The sequence below is a fragment of the Cyprinus carpio genome, chromosome B5, assembly GCF_018340385.1.
Source record: "Cyprinus carpio isolate SPL01 chromosome B5, ASM1834038v1, whole genome shotgun sequence".
NCBI classification, from domain to species: Eukaryota; Metazoa; Chordata; class Actinopteri; order Cypriniformes; family Cyprinidae; genus Cyprinus; species Cyprinus carpio.
This window is the reverse complement of record NC_056601.1, coordinates 15,451,293-15,473,773: the sequence shown is the minus strand read 5'-3', so window position 1 is coordinate 15,473,773 and position 22,481 is coordinate 15,451,293. Positions and strand designations below refer to the sequence as shown.

At 37.2% G+C, this 22,481-nt stretch overlaps 1 protein-coding gene across 1 annotated transcript in view; it reads right to left on the bottom strand.

Moving 5' to 3' along the window:
* The window catches only part of adamts3 (ADAM metallopeptidase with thrombospondin type 1 motif, 3), a 98,406-nt gene that overhangs the window by 73,620 nt on the left and 2,305 nt on the right, over positions 1 to 22,481 (bottom strand). Inside the window, 1 exon segment of the mRNA XM_042724600.1 lies at positions 9,651 to 9,807. Coding sequence (XP_042580534.1) covers positions 9,651 to 9,807 — 157 coding nt within the window.

Sequence of the window (22,481 nt, the reverse complement as noted above, 5' to 3'; positions counted from 1 at the left end):
ATGGTATAAATACAGCTGACTTACCTCTATCCATTGACGGTTTATCAGCATCCCTCCTCCGCCCCATCTCCTCACTTCGAGTTCATACTACACTTATACGGGGGCTACTCTAGGTTCGGGCCATTCCCGAGCTCGGATCCCCTCCCCGGACAGCACGCCAAATATGCATTACCATAATTCAGCTAATTATATGTAAGCGTGAACTCGTGAAACGTAATCAAGTTAAATACAAATTCAGTCTTCTTAAATTATTTTATGTCATAACATGGTACTTGCCTAAAATGTTATGATGTGCGTAGTTAATAGATTACATTAGGCTACAGTGGTTTGAATGCTTTTGACCAAAGTGCAATTAAAGAGATGTGCTTATATGATTGACGGTGACCGTCTTGAGAAGCGAGAAAGCTTCGGGAAAATGGCTCATTAAAATGAAGAGGACATGTATGGTTTTTACAAGTCAGAATGTAAAATTACGGTAATATCGTGTGAACATTTCACATGATATTCTGTCAGTGTGAAGGGGAGAAGTAGGGGCGCGCGCCATGAGGCGCCCAAGAAAAATACAACCGTTTTAGGCTATATTTCTGGTCAGTTTAATAAATACTTAATCACAAAACTTTCACAAAAATTAAGTACCTTGGGGAGGATTGAAGGGCACAAGGAAAATCACAGACCCGGTGTTCTGTCGATTTGTCCTACGCTGTCAGATTTTCCTACCTCCCATTAAAACAGTGGGTAGTACAATTTGACAACGAAAAATGCTGCCGATAAAATTATGGTTTATTAACATCTACACATACCATAACCCTAAACCTACCCTTACAGTAATGCAAATACAGTAATTATGTGTTATATTCGCGGTTGAAGCAATAAGGGATACATTTACAGTAAACCAGCAATAAATAATTTTTTTCTACGTATTAGATTGTGTGTTTTATAATAGTCTGTACCTACCCCAATCCTAAACCTACCCTTACAGTAATGCAAATACATTAAATATAGTTGTTTATCATGAGTAAAAGGACGCGATATTGCTGTGAACATGCGCAGTTTACCCTGGTACGAAAATCTGACGGGTAGGATAAAATGTCAGGACACCGGCTGTTGTGCACATTCGGCACCCCTAGTTCCCACGGCCATGTATATATATATATATATATATATATATATATATATATATATATATATATATATTCTACTGCAACATTCAGATGGTAGGGTCAAAATTTGGCATAAAGAACATGAAAGCATGGATCCATCCTGCCTTGTCTCAACAGTTCAGGCTGCTGGTGGTGGTGTAATGGTGTAGGGGATATTTTCACTTTGGGCCCCTTAGTACCAGCCGAGCATCTTTAAACGCCACAGCCTACCTGAGTATTTTTGAATAGCATGTGCATAAAGCCATCCCCTAAAGAGCATAAAGCCATCCCTTTATGACTACAGTGTACCCATCTTCTTATGGCTACTTCCAGCAGGATAATGCACCATGTCACAAAGCTCAAATCATTTCAGACTGGTTTCTTGAACATGACAATGAGTTTACTTTACTCAAATGGCCTCCACAGTCACCAAAACTTAATCCAATAGAGCAATTTTGGGATGTGGTTGAACGGGAGATTCGCATCATGGATGTGCAGCCGACAATTCTGCAGCAACTGCGTGATGCTATCATGTCAATTTGGACCAAAATCTCTGAGGAATGTTTCCAACATCATGTTGAATCTATGCCATGAAGAAAATGCCTTGAAGGCAAGTTCTGAAGGCAAAAGAGGGTCCAATCTGGTACTAGCAAGGTGTACCCGATAAAGTGGCCAGTGAGTGTATATTCATTGTGTATATATATATATATATACACACAATGAATATACACTCACTGGCCACTTTATCGGGTACATATATATATATATATATATTAAATGCTGCCGGCTTGGCCTCTGAACTTGAGTACACCTGAGTTACCTGTACATGTTTCCTCCTTCGCACCCACAGGCTGAGGCCAGTATACATACCAAGGTGCCTTCATGGGACCTGGAAGTGGTTCTGGAGGCTCTGTACAAAGCTCCCTTCGAACCCATTGGAGATATCTCTGACACGCTTAAGACAATATTCTTACTCGCTATATCCTCACTGAAGAGGATAGGGGACCTTAATGGCACTCTCTCTACTGGCCTGGAGTTCGTACCGGGCATTGCTAGGGCATTTCTTTACCCAAGACCCGGGTATGTCCCTAAAGTGCCCACTTCCTCGCTGGGTCCCATTGTACTGCAAGCCTTTTTTCCTCTTCTTTTCCAGGAAGCAGGCCAGGGAAGACTCAATCTGCTCTGTCCAGTGTGTTCACAGAGCTGCCCAGTGGTATAAGGCAGAACAGTTATTTGTTTGCTTTGATCCACCTAAGAAAGGGTTTCAGCAACCAAGCAAACCCTGAGTCGGTGGGTGGTTGAGACCATCACACTGGCCTATGAGTCCTCTAGCCTCCAGTCACATATAGGGGTCAGAGCACACTCGACTAGGGGTATGGTGACCTCCAAGGCCTTTTCAGTGGGCATGACCCTTCAAGATGTTTGTGCTGCAGCAGGCTGGCCCTCTCCACACACATTCATCTGTTTCTAGAGCCTGACCTGACCCCTCTATCCCAGGGTCCCAAGTTCTCTCATCTTGATGTGCTCGCCAGATACACACCAGACAGGGACTTGCTCGCAGTGGGTATTCTCACTCCCAAAGTGTTCTATGCAGCTTGAGTTTGTGAAGGGGAATGTCTCGAGGTTATGTATGTAACCATGGTTCCCTGAAGGGAACGAGACACTGAGTCTCCCTGCCATACTCCCTGTGTCCCTGCAGACGCTCGCTTATGCAGAGGCTAACATGTGCGCTTGCCGGATGCGCATTTATGCTTCCTGGTTGCTCAAGTCAACCCACTCGTGACGTCTCGCTTTTCTACTGGACTGATTTCACACATGCTTCAGAATGTGGTCTCACCTGGGGCATTCCCAAAGCGTTCTAGGCAGTGTTTTTCTTAGACATGACATTTGCATCGTAACACATAGAGGGCCATCAAGTGATGCTAAAAGCCCTTTTTCTTTCGACCGTATTTTAATGACAGCTTTTTCTCATCCATTTGGTTGCCCATTTTTGTTCTGGCTAATTTATAACATAAAAGGACAGGAGTCATTTGTAAGGATTAATTATCAAAGCGTCTAGAGCATTAGATAAGTGAGAACATAAAAGGTCCCTTCACTTGCTTCTAAATAAAAAGGCTAAAAGCCTAAAAAAAATTTCCTACTTTGTGAATATAAGAATTCAACTTAATAACAAGACAATGCTTTACACATCTTATTTGGCAAGATCCCTGATCAAGAAATTTTCAATAGCATCATGATGAAATATCTGGCAACTGCACATAGGTGGCTAAAGACTCCTAATCAGCTAAACTACAAAGTGTTTTCAAAGATGAAGCCAGATGTCTCCAGGCGAATGCAAAAATCATCTCCCATGACTTTGTTTATACCAATTAACACTCTAACAACTTCCTACTTAGAATTGCTGGTGGAAATCTGGCTTGCTTATGTGTTTTCATGTTTCAGTGGTGTGTTTTTATTGTGATCATGTGGGCTGGGAAAGAGGCTAGCTTTCTATTTAGTTCAATGAAAAGGCACTTTAAAGCCTTTTATTACGGATGTGGGAAAATATTTATGTTGATGTCTTTGACAGCACAATGTGGGGGGGGGGGGGCTTTGGAATAGCTCTTTGAGGGATGTCATTACTCACAATTTAGTGTTCGACTCCTTAACCACATACAGTAGCTTTACTCTGCTGATCCCTAATGTGTCAGAAAAGCTAACTGTCCTTGCTTGTGCAGCTTTCGCTAGGTAAATTCAAGTTTTGAAGCACTGGAGACAGCAGATGGGCATCAAGCTTTAGAACCTAGTAAATAGTCACCGCTATGTGTGTTATATGTGTGTAAGTATTTGAATGGTGAAACAGTTAGTCCACAGTCTGGAAGAGCAAGCTCAATTTGCTTCCATGTTTGAATTTTGACCACAAATGTACAACTGTAATTGCTCTTTCCTGTAACATATGATAATCATCAGCTGTCATTTACATTTAATATAACTGTTTTGATGTCAAAGGGATAGTTCACAAATAAATCATAAAGGTGTGAAACAACATAAGGGTGAGTGAGATGATAATTCTCATTTTTGTTTGAAATTTAGATTCCAGAACCGCTTCTATTATCAGATAAGGATTTAGTTTTATGACGGTCGAAATCTCAGTGCAACCTTATATCCTCACAGCAATGAAGAAAGGACAATAAAAACAATTAAGTCCAGATTCGAAGAGTTTAAACTGCAAAAAAAGAAAACTGTTGTACTACCACTGATAATCGGATTAAGGTTGACAAAAAGTGTTCCTCAGATAACAGCTCTCTTTATCTCACTATGTCGGTCTCACCTTTTATAATTGGCTTGACATTTTCTTACATCATAAACTAGTGCATTGCAGAGGGATTATGTGTCTAAGTGGATGATTCATTTTCCTCAGCTGTTTGTATTGAAGGCTCCCCCAGTTCCTTCAAATTCAGTAAGCCCCATTTCACTTCACCAAATCTGGATCTACCCCTTGAGATGCTGTCGGGTCGGAGACAAAAGCCAAAAGTGCTACACCTCTATGCTTTCCAGACCAAATCCGACAGGGATTCTCAGAGGGAGTGCAGTCTCTTTGTCTCTTCCTTCGTTCTTGATTTCTGTCAGGACCACTGTCATCAAAGATGACTGACAATTAGCATACAGTTTGGATTGGCGGAATGGTTCTGTTCTGGGCAAGAACTCCCCGTGCATCCATACAGCCTAGCATGGATAAGAGCAGGGAGAGCAGCAATAACCCCATTGAGTAATGAGTAATTAGCTATTGAGCAACGCGAAAGCTGGTGATAATACTGAAGGACCTTATATATGAGTGCTGTGATAGGTGTCGCATAGACATGGATCAGCTGAGAGTCAAATGTTTCAAATGTTTATGTTTTAAAATGTTTCATTTGAAAGCCTAGCAACCGCAGCATGCTAACAAACACCTTACCCAGCATGGTATGCCGAGGCTGTCGACCACTGTAATTGTTATTCCCTTTGGTTAAACTCATCTTTTCAGGGGCTGGAGCCAGACTTTACAGCCAGTGACAAATCATCTGAGAAGTAAACGAATCATGCACTGCAACCGAGACAAAGTAGGCGTCCAGCAGCCTGGCCTGCAATTTACACTAAATGGGTTCATCAATGTCCTGATGTTATCTGCTCCCCCAGACCTCATGACCTTTCAGATAGATGACTCAGAGTCTTTGGAGGGAGACTGAATCTAAATTACGTTGGCAATTTCTGATTTGTTATCGAGAGCGAGAACTATGTGGCAAGTCTGTTATAATCTCACAGCAGTGCTTCACATTGTTCCTGTGTCATTTAGGAGCCTTGCTGTCATCCATTACAGCCACAGCACAGACACATTGATAAAGCTGTGTGGTAGGAATGTAATGGAGTTGTTGGTGTTGTTTTTAATGCTTTTATTGTGGTGCTGAGATTGATGTGATTTATATGAATGAAAGTTAAGATTATCTTTCTATTCTGTGGCCTTGGGGAACGCTTACTATTATTCACACCCAAAACTGTGTCTGTATAGGACGGCTCAGATAAGAATTATCGTTCGGGTGATTTACTTCTTTAGCATGTGTAATTAAGCATGTTTAAAGATGAGCTCAGTATCACAGAATGAGTTTGACTGAATAAAACAGCATGGCCTGGATTATGTAAACTGAGAGAGGGACGGCCTGTTGCTATTCTTATTATGGACTAAACTGTGTAGGCAGAGTTGAGCACGATATACAATTCAAATCTGGTTCTCATACACATAGAAATGAACCAAGCTGTGCATGCTAATTTACATTTAGATTAACTTTGCCATCATCTTATAACCGTGCAGTGCAACAGAAAATGAGCAATAAAACTTGGGCATCGTTTGTGCTCATTTTTTTAATTGTTGTTAATTTTTTGGTAATTGTTTTTCATGAGGAAGTAAGTGATTTTCAACATTTACAAGGGGTTACTCAGTGATTTTATTGCTGTCAGAATCTAGAATGCCTGTTTTTCTCCCACCACCCATGTAAAAATCCCCCACAGAATTACCTACTGTTTTTTGACAAACACCAAAGTCATGTGGTAATTTCACTGCCATCCGAATACACATCTCTGAGAAGAAATCGATTCAAAATTCAGTGTGTAAATACTTTTTGGCCACTGCCAAACACTGTCCGGTAACCACTGCACTTTGTTGTGATTTTCATGCATATTCATTACTGAAAAAAATAAAATAAAAAAATTCTGATATGCTGGAAAGTATTTACAAGAACAATATTTTTGAGTGGGAGCCGTTAAGAAGAAAAAGAAGAAAACATGTAAACATTATTATACCAGCAACAGGTGTGTAATACAGTTTTAAAATATGTATTATATACTGTAGGCCTATACAATTAAATACATAAAAATACAAACCAAGCAGCTTTACGTTAACCTTACATAAATAAGAGGTTACATTAACTTGCTAATCTCCACATTTTTAGTGACAAGCATCGTTTTGAGAGATAAAATGCAAGACAGAAAACCATTTCAACTATAGTGTGTCTTTTATTCTCATTATTTCAAGCATGAGACATTTTACTTACAGCAGACAATCATGCGACTGGCCACGTGAGCAGCACATTCCCGGGTTCATAGGATCACAGAACTCGACTCTCTACTGTGAATAAATCGCCATCTGAATCCATGAGTTTTATCACTGAGGTGCCATGTAAATTTATTTTTACAGACATTCACATGAGAAACAATTACTGTCCGCTTTTCTCTGTCTTTCTGTCTTCTGGCCTCAAAGCTTTTCTGTGTGTTTAGCCATTCAGTTACTAATTCTACCATTTTTCTCCACAGAATGATAATAAGGCTGTTCTTTTGTGTAATTTTCTAGGGTGCAACAAACCCACTTACATTTAAGCACTAGGCATACTCATTTATACAAAGTGCTTTACATTGCATTCAAGACATACAGAATCAAACCCATGACCTTGGTGTTGCCATCACCATGCTATACTGTTTGAGGTACAGGAAAGACACTTACACACTTGCAAATGTAACCTGATCAATGCTTTGGTCTTTTCTTAGAGCTCTAGACATGTTCACTTAAGGAAGGAGAAGCACAGACCAATCATATCACGTCATAAGACCTCAATATTGTCAGAAGCCACAGGTATTAATTTTGTCTTGCCTGTTTATGCTATTTTGACTCTAAAAATGACAGTAGCCACAGTTTTAGCTAAATTCTTCTTTACTGTTCTACTGAAGAAAAAAGTCACCTACTAAAATTAAACTTTCCCTTTAAGACATTTAGAGAAGTTTGTCTCCATAAATGGTTCATAAGTCATTTACGGAACATTCACATACAGCTGAACATTGTCAAGCTTTACAAGTAGTACGCAAACATTCACAATAGGTTTGATAATGGCAATAATTTAAGGTCCACTGGCTAAATAGAGAAAACCTTTCCTCATCTTATCAGTTACACACTGTGATTATCTAAGCAACAGGAGCGAGAGCGTAATTATCTCTACTTAAGGCATGTTTCCCACCTTATTTTATATGTAGAATGGTGTTATTATATAAGCAATTGGATTTTTAGAGTAGTCTTATTTGAGAGGAAATCTCAAAAGGTTATGACCGCACAAAGGGCTCGACTTCCCAAAGCTTCCCACTGTTCGAACGTGATTATAAAATTACTTCAACAAAAAAAATTGGCTGTGAACTGAAACTGATGTCAGTCATTCACATGGCCTGGTGGTGGTTTGCAAAAAGGTTTGTGTGATCTGGTTGAGAAGATGCTGTTCACCAATAATGGGCCGGCCCACCCAGTGGCGGCGTTTCACAAAACTATAGGGTATGGTGCGGGCGCAGGCGAGGGCGGGTGGCGTGGTGCGGGGGGGTGGTTTTTGGGGGTGTACTTTACTTGAGTACCAGAAAGTACTACATTTTTAATGTTCTTAAGTATTAAAGGTAAAACAAACAACAACTTTTATTTATAAAATGAAGTAAAGTAAAAAGTAGGGTAATGACATTATGCTTTGGAATATAGTGAGGTAAAGTTTTCCAAAGAAAAACTCAAATGGACCATTAAGACTCTATCTACAATCTCAGTCAGGTGTGTAAATGGTCCACTTAATAGGTGGCGGTAATGCACATATAAGTCTGCAATCCTCCATAAAGCAAGTAGAAGAAGATGATGCAGGCTGCTGTGAAGCACATTCACAAGAGTTCTAACATTTCGGACATTGCGTGAATCAGAGGTAAAAAAAAAAAAAACTATATAAATACTGTTCAGTTTCTTGCACAGACCAATCGTTTTATATCTTTATACATCAATGTATCGTCACGAGCCGCAGGGTTTAATTTGGATTTTTCTGTGCATGTTTTTTTTTTTCTCTTATAGATTCTGTTACCATTGCCAACCATTGTACAGCTGAGAGACTGCACCGGTTGAAGTAAAAACATCATAATTTGTGTTCTACTGAAAAAAACAAAGTCACCTACATCTTGGATGCCCTGGGGGTAAGCAGATAAACATCAAATTTAAATTTTTGGGTGAGCTATCCCTTTAAGTCAGCTATTTATACAACAGTTACAACAGCAATGCAATATTCTACCAGTATAATAATATATATTGTATAGTATATTGCTCTAATCAACAAAGTGGGGATAATTTAGACCTGAAAATACTGAAAAATCTAATAGAAAATCAAAGTTTTATTATTGGGAATATTGTAATTATTATATATAATGAAAGAGAAAACTTTCAAGGAATTAAAAAATATATATTTTAACAACTCAACTTTCTCTCAAATTGCCATACTGATAATATAATAAATATATTTATTAATACATAAATATAAGTAAAATTATAAATATATTGTTTTTTTTATATTGCAAATCAGTGTTGATTTAGTATCACAGTGATACTTTTCCAGTTTTTGTTAACATTTTGAATTAGATTTTGTTTTTATATTTTCTGCTTTAATGTTAATTTTAGTTAAAGTTTTAGTAATTTTGTTGTGTTTGTCATTTTTATAACTTTTTGTTGTTTTTAAATATGTCTGTAATTTTTATGAATTTTTATTTCAGTTTTAGATATTTTAGTACATCAAGTCAATGAGTTGCCTTTCAGCTAGCTGAAATTAAATTAAATTTTAATACTTAATTATTTTTCATTTAACATTCATGTTAAGTAGCACTATATAGTTCACTATAATAACCCTGATGCAAACCACATAATACTTAGTAACTGGGAAGGGGGGCTTAGGTGTGTATGTAAGTGATTACCAATGTGAAAAAAATGACACTTTATGACAAAAAGGTTGCTGACCCCTGAACTAAGGCCTTCATTACAATGTTAATTAAATTTATCAATCATCAGTCAACAGCAACAATGGTTCAGTGGTTCCTTGTCTGATTTCAAACAAATGAAACATTATTAAATGATTTACAACACAAGGCTGTGGAAAATCCTGAGCCTAAGGCAAACACAGGAAATGAGACAAGGTTAGAAGACTTCAATAATCCAGTCGTACGTACCAATTGGCTGGTAATCCAAGGAGATGTCTGAAGGCGCTTTCAATACTGCAGACCTTCGGTACACCACATGCACTCTTCCCCTGTCCTCGTGTTGCTGTGTTCCTCGCTCCAGAGGCTCAATGAGGTACTCATCGGAATCAGTTCGAATCATACCAGCCTCGGGAGAACAAAAATAAGAATAATTGTTGACAGAAATAAAGGGGAAATTGAAGTCTCTCTAACCAAAGACTTATCAAGAGAATAAAACTATAAATAACTACGACAGATAGACAGATTTGACAGTACAAATTAAATATGTTCATAAATGTAGGTGACAATAAATCTCACCACTGAATGCAAGGCCCCTGCCAAAACACATCATATGGTTTTGTTGGAAGGGCAGATGCTCTCTTTTTCAGCCAACCCTCATCCCCTCATTTACTATCATCTTTTAATCTAACATAAGGTAACAGTCACAACATATTATGAACAGGCACAGAACACATAGCTCACATCCAAACATTCCTTCAACTCAAAGTTAAGCAACACATCATACATTTTTCGGCCTCATGAAAATTCTATTGAATTGTGGTGATAAAAGACAGTCCAGTGTGTGCCTGCAACCCTCTACAGACACTTTGGCAATTGAATCGCCATTGGCTAGTACATTTTTTTAGTTTACTCACCAGACTGATTAATAAATAATAAATAAATAATATAATAAATGTATGTAAAATGGCACTGTTTTTTTTTAAATATCTGAAAGTACACTCTTAACATCAGTCAGTCAAGCATTATAATAATCAAGTATTATTTAATAGAATTTTCAATAATAGAAATTTGATAACCATGTTTGACTGCATATGAGTCATTTTAACTGAACATTTTAACTGGACTGGTGGTGGTGCTTTTTTGGTCATTCAGTGTTTCTGTAAAAAAAAAAAAAATGGGCAAAAAAAAAACTAACGAAAATACTGATAAGATAATAATGATACGAATTCTACTAATAAGTAGAATATTAACTATAAAACGCAATAAGGATTACTAAGGATTAATGAGCTGCTGGATTCATGAATATTAATCAGGTTTTGTGCTTTCGCTCTAACTGATTTGCTGAAATCAAAACAGGGACGATAATAGCCAATGAGATTGCCATTTGCGCATTAGCTCCACCCACAACCAGAAAACCTGGCAGTTCTTAAAATCTGAAGAATTCCAAAGGAACGCCGTTATTTTGACAGGAAAATACAGCAAAGAATATCGTTTACATGTAGCGCGTCAATTCTCTCTCTCTCTCTCTCTCTCTCTCTCTCTCTCTCTCTCTCTCTCTCTGCGTGTGTGTGAGACAAAGCGACGGCGAGGTGTTTATGGTACGTCAAATACAGGTGTGTTGCACATACATTCAGATGAACTGAAAAACAGCACAGCTTGCTTGATGAGGAGTGAAACTCTGAAGCGCTCAGTTAGTGTGTTCGGCGAGTAAAAATATATATGTGCTAAACTTATACTTAGCCTCCAACTCTGGCGAGTAAAATCTGAGAATTTATTAGCCATTGACTAATATTAGACATAATTTAGTCGCCCAGAATGAAGATTCAGTCACATATGCGAGTGATTTACTCGCAATGTAGAGGGTTTCTGGAATCCCCGATAACAAATGAAAACACCAGAGAGAATTAAATGTTTGATGCATTTGTCAGTGAATAATCAAGGGTTTGAATCTCCTCTCTGCTCTCAGCCTCCTATTAGTTTCAAAATCAAAGGCATAATTTATTCAAAAATGCTTTCAGGATACAAACTGCATTATCACACACAGTTGTAAACAAATTTAGGTTTTCCTGCATAACTCAATAATCTAATTAGATTTTCACTGACTTATTTCCTTAATGAGTCTGAAAAACTTTTATTATATAATTATTTTATCACACAAAATTATTCAGAAATCGTTTATGTTACACAAGTACGTGGATCTAAGGTATAAAATCAAAGTTTTAGTATTGTTAAAAGATAAATTATAATATATAATGAAAAAGAAAACTTGTGGTTTTAGAGAAACAGGTCATTGATTGGTGCAACTGACATAAAATATATATATATATATATATATATTACCAGTTCAGCTTTTTTCTCAAATGCCATGCTGATAATATACTTAATATCTAATGAAAAAAAAAAAAAAAAAAATTTAGAATAGCAGTGTTTTCGCCATTGGACCCCACTGTATATTACTACATTCTTTGTGTTTTATTTACTATACAAAATCATTCCCAATCCATCTGTCAATTTAGTATACTCATAAAATAAAAATGAAACAAACAAGCAAAACGCAAAAAATGAAATAAGGCAATAAACTGCAAAGCAGAAGCATTTTCACCAGTGCTCTTTTTATTACACCACTGTATATTATTGCATCACGCGTGTTCCAACTTATGTACAACATGTGTGAGTCACTACAAATCATACTGACATTACACCAGGCCATCTTGACTTGCAATATGTTATCATACATGTACATGTGCTCACTTCTGTAGAGTGAGTTCATATCCTCAGCTGTGTATTTGTCTCTGTGCACACGAGCATTCAAATGTACAGTACTTCAAGTGTGTGTGCATGGACCGACCTCCTTGCTCTTTTGAAACAGCCTCTCAGTTTTACCTCCAGCCCCAGAGACGGCCTCCTGGACACAGAACAGCTTCTCAGAGGCCATGCTTTGGAATGTGCTGAGAGACTAGCGCTCTCTCTCAGTCTACTCTCCCCTAGTCATAATCTGGCCACCCCTTCTCAGCGCCATCCTGTGCACTCAGGAACACAGGGTTTACCTTTCTCCATGCCTGCTGCCTATATACATTTCCAATGAACTCAATGCTTCAGTACTCAGTTTTTGCTTAAAATGCAACCAAGGTATTAGCAGATTCCTAAAGCTGCACAAATGCAGCATGAGAATCGCTCCACCACAATAACATTGGATCATTATGTATTATTATAAAAACTCATACCCAGTCTTTTTCAAACTGCCCGAGGCATATAAATATGCCGTGCACTGCATGTGCACGAAGACAGAATCAGTATGCCCAAACATATGTGTTCCAACCCCATGATTCTTCCCTGCAGACACACAGGTCACTGCACCGGCCACCTGAGCCAAGCTGTTTGACTGTTTGAGAGGGAGTATCTTTGCACTTTAATCACTTAAATTAGAAGTGAATTAATGCCATTTATTGCAGGAAAAATTCCCTGATGAAAGTGGATTGTAACAGAGCATTGTTCCCAACTGCTGTTTAACCGTGTACAATACTGCAGCCTTTGTATGCATTCCAATATAGGCAAATACTCTAATATGACCCTAAACAATGTTCTAATTGGTCTGTTGTACACTTACCTTAACTGACAATCAATCAGTAAAGCAAAAAAATCACACAAATATGATTAATCAGTAATGAAAGCTAGATCAATGGAATCTAGTAAATGAAAAAAAAAAATACTGCTGTTCTTCAATGATTGCAAGTTGAATCTAAAGTTCTCAAGCTAAAATAATTGTGACATATTTGTATCCTTATAAATGTATTTTATGTTTTATAAATGATTTTTTTTCTTAGGCTCTTTGTATCCAAGGAAACCAATTTAGAGAACATAGAAACAGAAATAAAAACATTAACATTGAAATGTTCTTCCAAGAAACCATTTTACTGGACTGCACAGAAAACAAGCAGCCCTCCATAATAAGGCTGTGGCTGGACACTGTGGTCAGAAAACATTGCAGCTTATCACATTTAATTCTACATTCTACTGCCATTCCCAATAACCCACTTTTACACTCAGCCCTCAGCCCTCATTATAAACGCATCTCTGAGGTGACAGTGCAAGTGAGAAACATGGAGGACAGGGTGGTCAACACTATTACCGCTCCATTAGCAACACCAACCAACGAGCAGCTGGCTATGTGGAGTGGACAATCACAGGTGGATGGACAGAGTCTCTTGCCTTTACCTAAATTGCAGCCCACGATAGGGATCAAGAGTTCTGTGTTCCATCAGTTTAATATCCCCAGCATCAGCGCCCGCCAAGCAGACACCAGCTATGGGCCAAGACAAACATATGGGATTCAGCTGAAGGGGTCCAGTTTTCTAAGACGGCACTCCAGTCTAAACTTCTTAAGGAGCTGGTCTGAACATGCTTTATTTATAAAAAGGTACTGCCACTTTCAAAAAAGTGTGGATTCAGCCAACACACTGCTACCTTTCACCCGCCATGTTGTTTAAAGGTGTGTTTGGTTTAGAAATGTGTGTAAACCTTCGTCATCATTACCTGCCATTTTCATCCCTCCTTTAAAAGGAACTTTTAAAAAGTTACACCAGTTCATTTCTTTCACTGGGAGAAGAAGGAGAAAAAAGAAAAAATCATCTAAACCAGAGAGGAAAAGAGGAATCTCTGTATTTTAAGGAAGAGAATTCAAAATAAATGTGAAAAGTTAAACAAAAATATTTAATGAATACTCATGAAAATAAAATAATAATCATTTTTACACCATACATTTTGTTACTTAAATATGTATATATACATATATATATATATACTATCTAAAACATACTGGTCATTACATATCATGATGGTACTGAAGAACTTGCTAGAAATTTTAATGACTAATAGATCTTTATCCTAAAAAATAATGATTTAACAAACAGAAACAAAATTTATTTGCTTCTCATTCACAATACATATTGTAAAGCAGCTTTACAAAGAAATGTGTTTAACATATTCCAGTAAGCAAAGGAAAGTGGCAAAGAAAACCATCTAAAATACTGTTACAGGTGCTCAAACTATGAAGAAAGGGCAGGGGGAAAACAAGAAAAAAAATAGAAACAACATGTCAGCTTACTGTTCTTCAATTTCTTCAATGATGTGCAAGCTGTAGGACATTTGGTCTGATAAAAGAGTATTTAGCTCAAAATACATCACGCATCATAATAATCTATGTGTCCACTCAAATATGAGATCTGTCTCTCTGACGGTGTGTCTGTAAAATGTGCAGTAGCGAGAGCGATAATTGCTTTCAACGCACAGTCAGTAATCTCTTCATATATATGCGCCATTACAGTAGGAAAAATGCAAACCACACTTTTGAAAGCCTGGTGTTTACACAAGGTATCAATTTATTACACTTTTATTATCCCAGCCACAGTCTAATCATGATGAAAGTGTGAAAACTTCATTTGAAAATCTGCTCTAAATTCAGTCCCACAAATCCCTGCATGAACCAGCTGCTTCCATACAGAATAAACTGAAAATGGACACTTGACACTACTTGAAAATGTTTGCATGATTTTTCAGAATTTCTGTATGTGGCAAGCACAAATGAACTCTGAAAAAAGAAAAAGGCATACTATGTGACGTCATGTAAATCTAAATCGAAAAGACAACATACAAATCAAATCAGAATCATACATTTACATTTAGTCATTTTGCAGACACTTTTATCCAAAGCGACTTACAATTGACTTACAATAAAAAATATTTATTTTTGTGCCACTCTGAAAAAGCACCCAAAGCAAACATTTATCCATTACTCTGAGTGGTGGCAAGACCAGCATGGCTTATTCTAAATAAAACTCAAGCTGCTGGTGAACAGGCCCCAGTGTCTAGAGCAATGACAACAGAAAATGCGGCTTTAAACTGGTCATAATTAAAAACATATAAATATATTAATACATCAATAAAAGCGGCCAAACACACACGGCTGAAGTTGCTAGTCTCTGGCCTCTTCTGAAGCAGACCTAAAGAAATAAGTTGTCTACCTCTGCATATCCTCCAACACCTCCCCTCCTCAACCTCAAACCATATACCAAAACAGCTCAGGGGTCAAGCATCTGCTACAGGCAAGTCCTCGGCTGAATCAACAAAGTACATCAATAACTATTAGTGAATACAACTTTTGTGTACGGGTGCACTTCTCAGGGGGAAGGAACTGGCTCGGTTTCTTTCTCAATCAAAGGCAACCTTTTTTTCTGGATATGCTAAATCCCCAACATGCAATCTTCTGTATAACTAAAGCATATACAGCCGTTTTTCACAAATGCTTAACAAATCATATACTGGAGATGGACGAAAGGCCTTTCTTTTAAAGAGAGGACGAGAGTCTTATTAAATGTAAAGTGGCAATTTGAGTCTAATCCAAAATATCGAAGCATCTGCTTTCTCCAACCTCTCTTTGTCGCTTTAGATAATGCTTTGCATAATAGAAGTCTTGCCGGTAAAAACAGAATGTTATTCAAGATTCAAGATTTTTATTCATCAAATACGTGATTATATAGAGCATGTATAACCAGCAGTGAAATGTGAGAAATGTGAGGAATTGTTTTAGCATGGCTAAAATACTTTTGCTGTAAAAACACAAGCAGAACTGAGGTAGCAGTTAAAATCAGGACTGTCAGCCTGTTATGATCCAAATGTTACCTGATTTCAAGCTGAGATGCTGAAGTTTAAGTCACTGAGTTCAGCCAATATTTGGTGAAGAATGTTTGTGTTCCCAGATGGATGGTTTCTGAGTTTAAACTGGTGTTGGACTGAATAAAAGCCTCACCTGAGTTTGTAAAGATTGAACATAAGGAGTGAAACTCAATGCTGCTCCTTCCAAAGAAAAGCAACTACTTCTGATAGCTCTGTTGGTTCAGAAAACTTGCTTTACTCTCTTTCATTCAGAACATTTTCTCACTCTTAATATAGCTGTCCAACTAGAACTAGAACTAGAAAATCTGGACATAATATATTCTGCTGCATATGATTTCAAGCCTGTATAACTTTCTTTTTTCTGTTTAGCAGAAAAAAAAAAAAAAAGCCCTTTCCGATCCTATTTCATAGAACAGGGGTTAATAATTTCACGCTTCAAAAAGGTCACAAACGCAGGATAAAAGTACTATCAAATGGTCCATATTTACGAAATAACAAAGTCATTATTCACTTAAAACCTTGACACCCAAACTAGTTTTAAAGAGGTTTCATGGCAAAAGTGGCGATGTTGAATTCATGGATGAAACTTTCTTTTGAGTCGAATGATTCATTCTTAAATCTAGGGGTGCTCTGACTGATCAGCTATCGATCACTATTGCACGACATGCAGCGGCACCATCTCAGTCTCTGTCCGGCGTGGGTGAAATAATTATAATGCTATAAAGGTGAGGTACAGTCTGAAAACTTTCTGTGAGACAATTTCACAAACAGCGTGAGTGAATCACCATGCGTGCTCTCTGTTTCTCTCAAAATGCACAAATGGCTTCAAATCAAATCATGTCTGCACTTTAAGCAAGGTGCACGCTGCACAGTCGACACAGGAATTGTCACCTGCACAATCGAGGCAGTGTCGCATCGCCACTTAAGTTTATAAATTGCATTTCTTTTTAATTCTTGCCAGTATTTAAACCATTAAGCGCTTGTGCGCTCTCCTGGAGACTGAGCACTCATGCACACTCGCAGCGCACACACATAACGGCAGGTTCACATTACTCCGTTTGCAGTGCGTATGTGGTGCATATTTTTTCAGCGCTCATGTTAATGGAGTAAAGCATTCACACTGCACACTGTTGCATCCAGCAGTGAGTTCAGGAGCGGTGCGTCTGCAGCAGTGTAGAGATCGTTTCCGCATGAGTCTATTTTTGCTGCACTGCACGCAATGAAATTAAAGTAACAGCGCATTGTTTGCGGTAAATATGAACATGGATTGACACAAAAATATAGTAATTACACCATAAATGCATATAATTAAAGTCTACTGTGTTTCACAGTCAACACAGGCTATGGCTTTTTGGCTATGTTTAAAGGAAAAGAGCACTTTTAGAAAAATAGGGCAATAATAGATGGCACTCTTGGAGGTAGGAAAACAAAGTTCTTTATGAACCGCAGGATTGCTTGTAATAAAGATTTAAACGCTAAAGAAAAGGCAGTAGAGCTGACAGTTTCTGTCAATGGTAAGTTTTAATTTAGAATGTTTGTGATAATGTAAAAAAAGTAGTTTAAATGTTTTGTCACTTACTTGAGCAACTTAATATATCAATATAGAAGTACATGCAAAAGTAAAAAGCATTGAATAATGTGTTTCTTATATTTATTGCATTTAAACATGTTTATGAAATATTATATTAGCTATTGCACTGTGTAAAAAATAATCACATTGCTGAAAAAGCTTTTTAAGTAAAAATGTTTGGATTTGAAATCAAAATAATGGATAAATGTTGTGTTTGTAGTAAACAGCCACGGATCAGTTGTAGACTCCTGTGTGAAAGCACAGTCAGTGCTGCTTCTGCACCACTTAGGTACCGCACATGGACTGCATGTGCACTGAAAACGGAGTATGTGTGAACTTGGAAGGCCGCCTCACATAGAGCTCACAAAATCAGGTTTGTGCTGTGTGTAAGCTATTGTGCAACTATTGCACGATTGTCAAAACAAAAATGCAGTGCATGATCAAACATTTAGGTGAGATAAATATATATTTTTGAAAAATGTCTAAAAAATGCCCCCATCAACCCCTCAATTTAAGATATCCCCTCTCACAAGAGTCAACTTAGAGGGGAATTCATTTTCATAAAATGAAAATCAGGATGACTAGAGTCATGTAGTCCACTTTTATGGAAGGGTTTTTTTTTTGTTTGTTTTTTTTTTTGATTTTGAAATATTAGTTATAAATTATTTTCATTTTTTTTTGTAGGTGATTTGGCACATTCTTCAGAATCTTTTCTGCAACAAGGAAGAAAAAAAGTCAAAGAGGTTTGAAAAACATGAAAATGAGAGAAGATTATTTAACTAGTAACTGGAAAATTTCTTTAACTGGTAATGCATTGTATCGACAAGGTTATCTGTTGTGTTATTTATGTAAATGGGTTATAAAATTCCATATAAGTGCATCTACAGAATCTTTACCATTCTTTACCCACTTTTGCTGCAGCCATGTGTGGACAGAACATTTTGTTATAAGGTTAAAAAGGCATGTCGCTTTGGTTGAAACATTCCATTCTTCAGCTGCATATTAAATTCATATGCGCAATAAATCTTTTTTGTTACTTTCCAGTTTGTCTCTAGACTCTGGCAGTTACAGATGATGAGAGTCTGGAGCGTTAAGAACAAGGCACATTGAGTGATCCACTGAGTAAAGGGTGGGACACACACTGGTATGCCAGAGATGTCAGAGAGCAGAGATGTGTTTACTCTTAAAACAGTGTGTACCCACTTGTGACAGTTCAGGTCTCAAACATGTTCTGGTCACTGGCCCTTCTGTTTGATGTAGGTTGTGCAGCCACCATGTCTTTACTTAATAAAAAATGTCTATGACAGCACAGTTCTCATCTCTGAGCTACAGCTCCACTGTGCATCATAGTTAAGCTGTGATAACAGCAGTGTTTCCTGCATCCTCCACCACATCTGAATTCACCAAAGATTTAGCATATGATATTGGGAAATCATCTGCAATAATGTTTTACACAAAATATTTGAAAGAAATATATGGTGCAAACAGTGCACTCCAGTTCACGAACAAATAAGTTATTTTAATAAATTGCTCAAGACTCACTTTAAATGAGTCTGATGAATCATTCACTGAATGAACTCACTAAATCCATCAAAGCGGTTACTGAATCAACATACAGTATGACTAGACTATAACATCTAGTGAGAAAACGTGTCTCATGGGCTGCATGTAAAAATAAACATACAGAGCGAGCAGTGTAATCCAATTCGCAAACAAATGACTCTTATGAGCAATCCTTACCCTAAAAGAATAGTTCAAAAATGCACAAACCAGTTACCTGTTTGAATCAGTTTGACAAATTCTTCACTGAATAAACATATATCTGCTGTTCAAAAGTCTGAGGTTGGAGAAATGTTTTTAATGTTTTTGGAAATAATGCATTTCTTATGCATTTAATTGATCAAATACAGTAAAGACATTTATATTATGAAATAGGATTGCAATTTAAAAATCAAATAGTTCACTGGACTTTTTTATTCTTATAGTTATTTACCTATAACAGCTAATGAATCAGAAGCCATGCCCATTCACAGAAAATAGCTTACTTCAAATTATTGGTGTCATATATACATATGTTTGTTAGTTGCTGCTTGGTAGAGCAACATAAATAACCATTAGGACTTCTTAGTGCCTAAGAGGTATGCCGCTCACTAGGTTTTAAAGCAGAGCTAAGACTAGAACTCAAGGAGGAATTCAAGGCATGATGGGAAAAAAGAAGTTCAAAGTCATCACAGTTGTGAAATGGATCTGAGAAAGACTGTGAACATGTAAGATTGTTAGTGGCACAGTGGGCAGAAGAACACAGACTCCTCTGACCATTAATGTCATTATTCTCCTGACAAAGGTACGTTTGGGATGAAGTTCTGGTTCAGGGCCAGTATCGCGTGTGAAGCTCAGCCAGGAGTTCAGTAACGCAGCCAGCTCTGATCATCAATGAGTAAGGAGCCTCATTCAGCGCCCTGGCCACAGAATACAGAAGTATGCATTATAGAGGCCAAGCTATGAGTGACAGAGCCGTAGATTAGCAGAGGATAATTCCCTTTGCCACTCTGACAGCTGACCCTGTTTCAGTCCCTATTAGAAAGAGAACAGGCAATGGTTTGGCTCTTTGATTTTTCTACCAATGTATTTGTGCTGACATTCCGAGACTTTGTTGAGTTGCTAAGCAGAAACAGAACCGTTCAATTTTCGTCACTTTCAGAGGAATGTTCACAGGCCTGAAACATGCCTGTGTCATGTAATTGAGCCTCTCAATCCTCCTTCTCCTCCTCCCCCAGCTAAAATCATCCCTCCATCCCCCACAACCTCTCAGCTCAGAGAGGAAATATCCTCTTCACAGGCTACATGTGAAGACTTTAAGATGCACCGTGGCTGTAATTAAGACCAGTGAAATATAACTTGACTCGGAGTGCCACTTTACATCAGAGAAGTGGTGGAGTTTAGATGGAAAAAGTAAATCAAAAGCCTCAGTAGGTCTTGTAGAAATACACAGTCAAGATTTCAAAGGTCACACATTAACATTGATGTCATTCTAAGACAATTTAAACATTCAGAGCTGAAGAAAAATGTCTCAAGGAGTCACTCCAAATGGAATAGTTCAGATTGTCTCAGAGCAGATTAACTCATAGGTTCTAATAAGTACTGAATCTGAAAACGTGTCTTTCTATTGGACTGCAAGCAAAAACATACATTCAATGTAACCAATTCATAAACACATTCATGAACAAGAGTGAGTGGGCCTCATGGGATGATGATAACTCTTATGAGTGGTTCCTGTAATGAATTGAGTTGCTGAATCAACTGAATCTGACTCACTAGTGAGAAAACATTCACTCTCTGAATGAATTTGTCAAAGCAGATACTGAATTAACATTATGAATTAAATTAATTAAATCTGTCTTTTGCAGTCATATCCAATCAAATTATGAACTTCTATTTCAATGATTTTACTGCATCCTAAAATTAATAATAATAATAAAACAACCATGCAAACTGTCAGATAAATAGCTTCCTTTACATGACTTTCTAACTGAGTAACTAGATTTTTTATTTTTTAATTTTTTCCTATATAGTTCATTTGTAAAAAAGCTGACACATTCTATTTGATTCCAAGGAGAAATAGAGAGTGTGGTGTCCAAGTTTAGGCTCAGATAAATAAAGCCCTGTGCTAAATGCCATCGCTTGATTCCAAAGAAACGCCTTTCCACTGAGAGCCTCATCAATGCAGACGTCACTCCTTTGCCCATGCTTGTCTATATAAAGTCTTTGGAAGTCTATGCAAAATCGATTTCCCAATTTGACCTCTGTATTTATTGTTGAAGAGTAAAGCTCTCCTCTGATGTTCTCTGATGTTGGACAGGCCCTGGGGAGAGCAGCTTCATCCAATTTGTCAGCTTTCTAGGGTGACCCACAGTTCACTCAACTCTACTATCACTCTGGACACTTGCCTCAAGCTTGATTGGTCTTTTGTGAGGAAATAGAAAGGCCAAAAGATACACAGTACAATACATAATTTCCCTGAATGAGCTGATCGGAAGACTGGCAGGTGAGTGAATTAGTACCACCCTCAGCACAGCATGTGCTAAAATGGGAATGGATAACTTTTTATTTCGCTATAAGCAAGATTGTGAAGATCAATGAATAACTTACATTTCGGACCATTATTCACACAAAGCTATTGGACCGCTTTTAGAAGGCTTGGAATATAATAAATGGCTCATCTGGATGTTATATATATATATATATATATATATATATATATATATATATATATATAGATATATATATATATATATATATATATATATATATATATATATATATATATATATATATATATATCTTTTTGGAGGCTTAGAGCCACTAGTCCCAGTCTACTTTAATTGGGGGGAAAAAAGCCACTACTAATTTAATAACAATGTTCAACGTAAGGATCTTCTGCAAAATTCTAAATAATACTTATTGTACATTGTAATGTTGTAATGCCTAAATTCAAATAGACCATATAAAAACAATTTACTTTAATTGTTATTTTCATTTAAAAAAAAAAAAAAATTTAATATTGCTGCATTAGTAGTTTGGAGAGACATGAGAGTTAGAAGATGATTGCGTGAGGGGGTGATCTGTCTATATATATATATATCTTTTTGGAGGCTTAGAGCCACTAGTCCCAGTCTACTTTAATTGGGGGGAAAAAAAGCCACTACTAATTTAATAACAATGTTCAACGTAAGGATCTTCTGCAAAATTCTAAATAATACTTATTGTACATTGTAATGTTGTAATGCCTAAATTCAAATAGACCATATAAAACAATTTACTTTAATTGTTATTTTCAT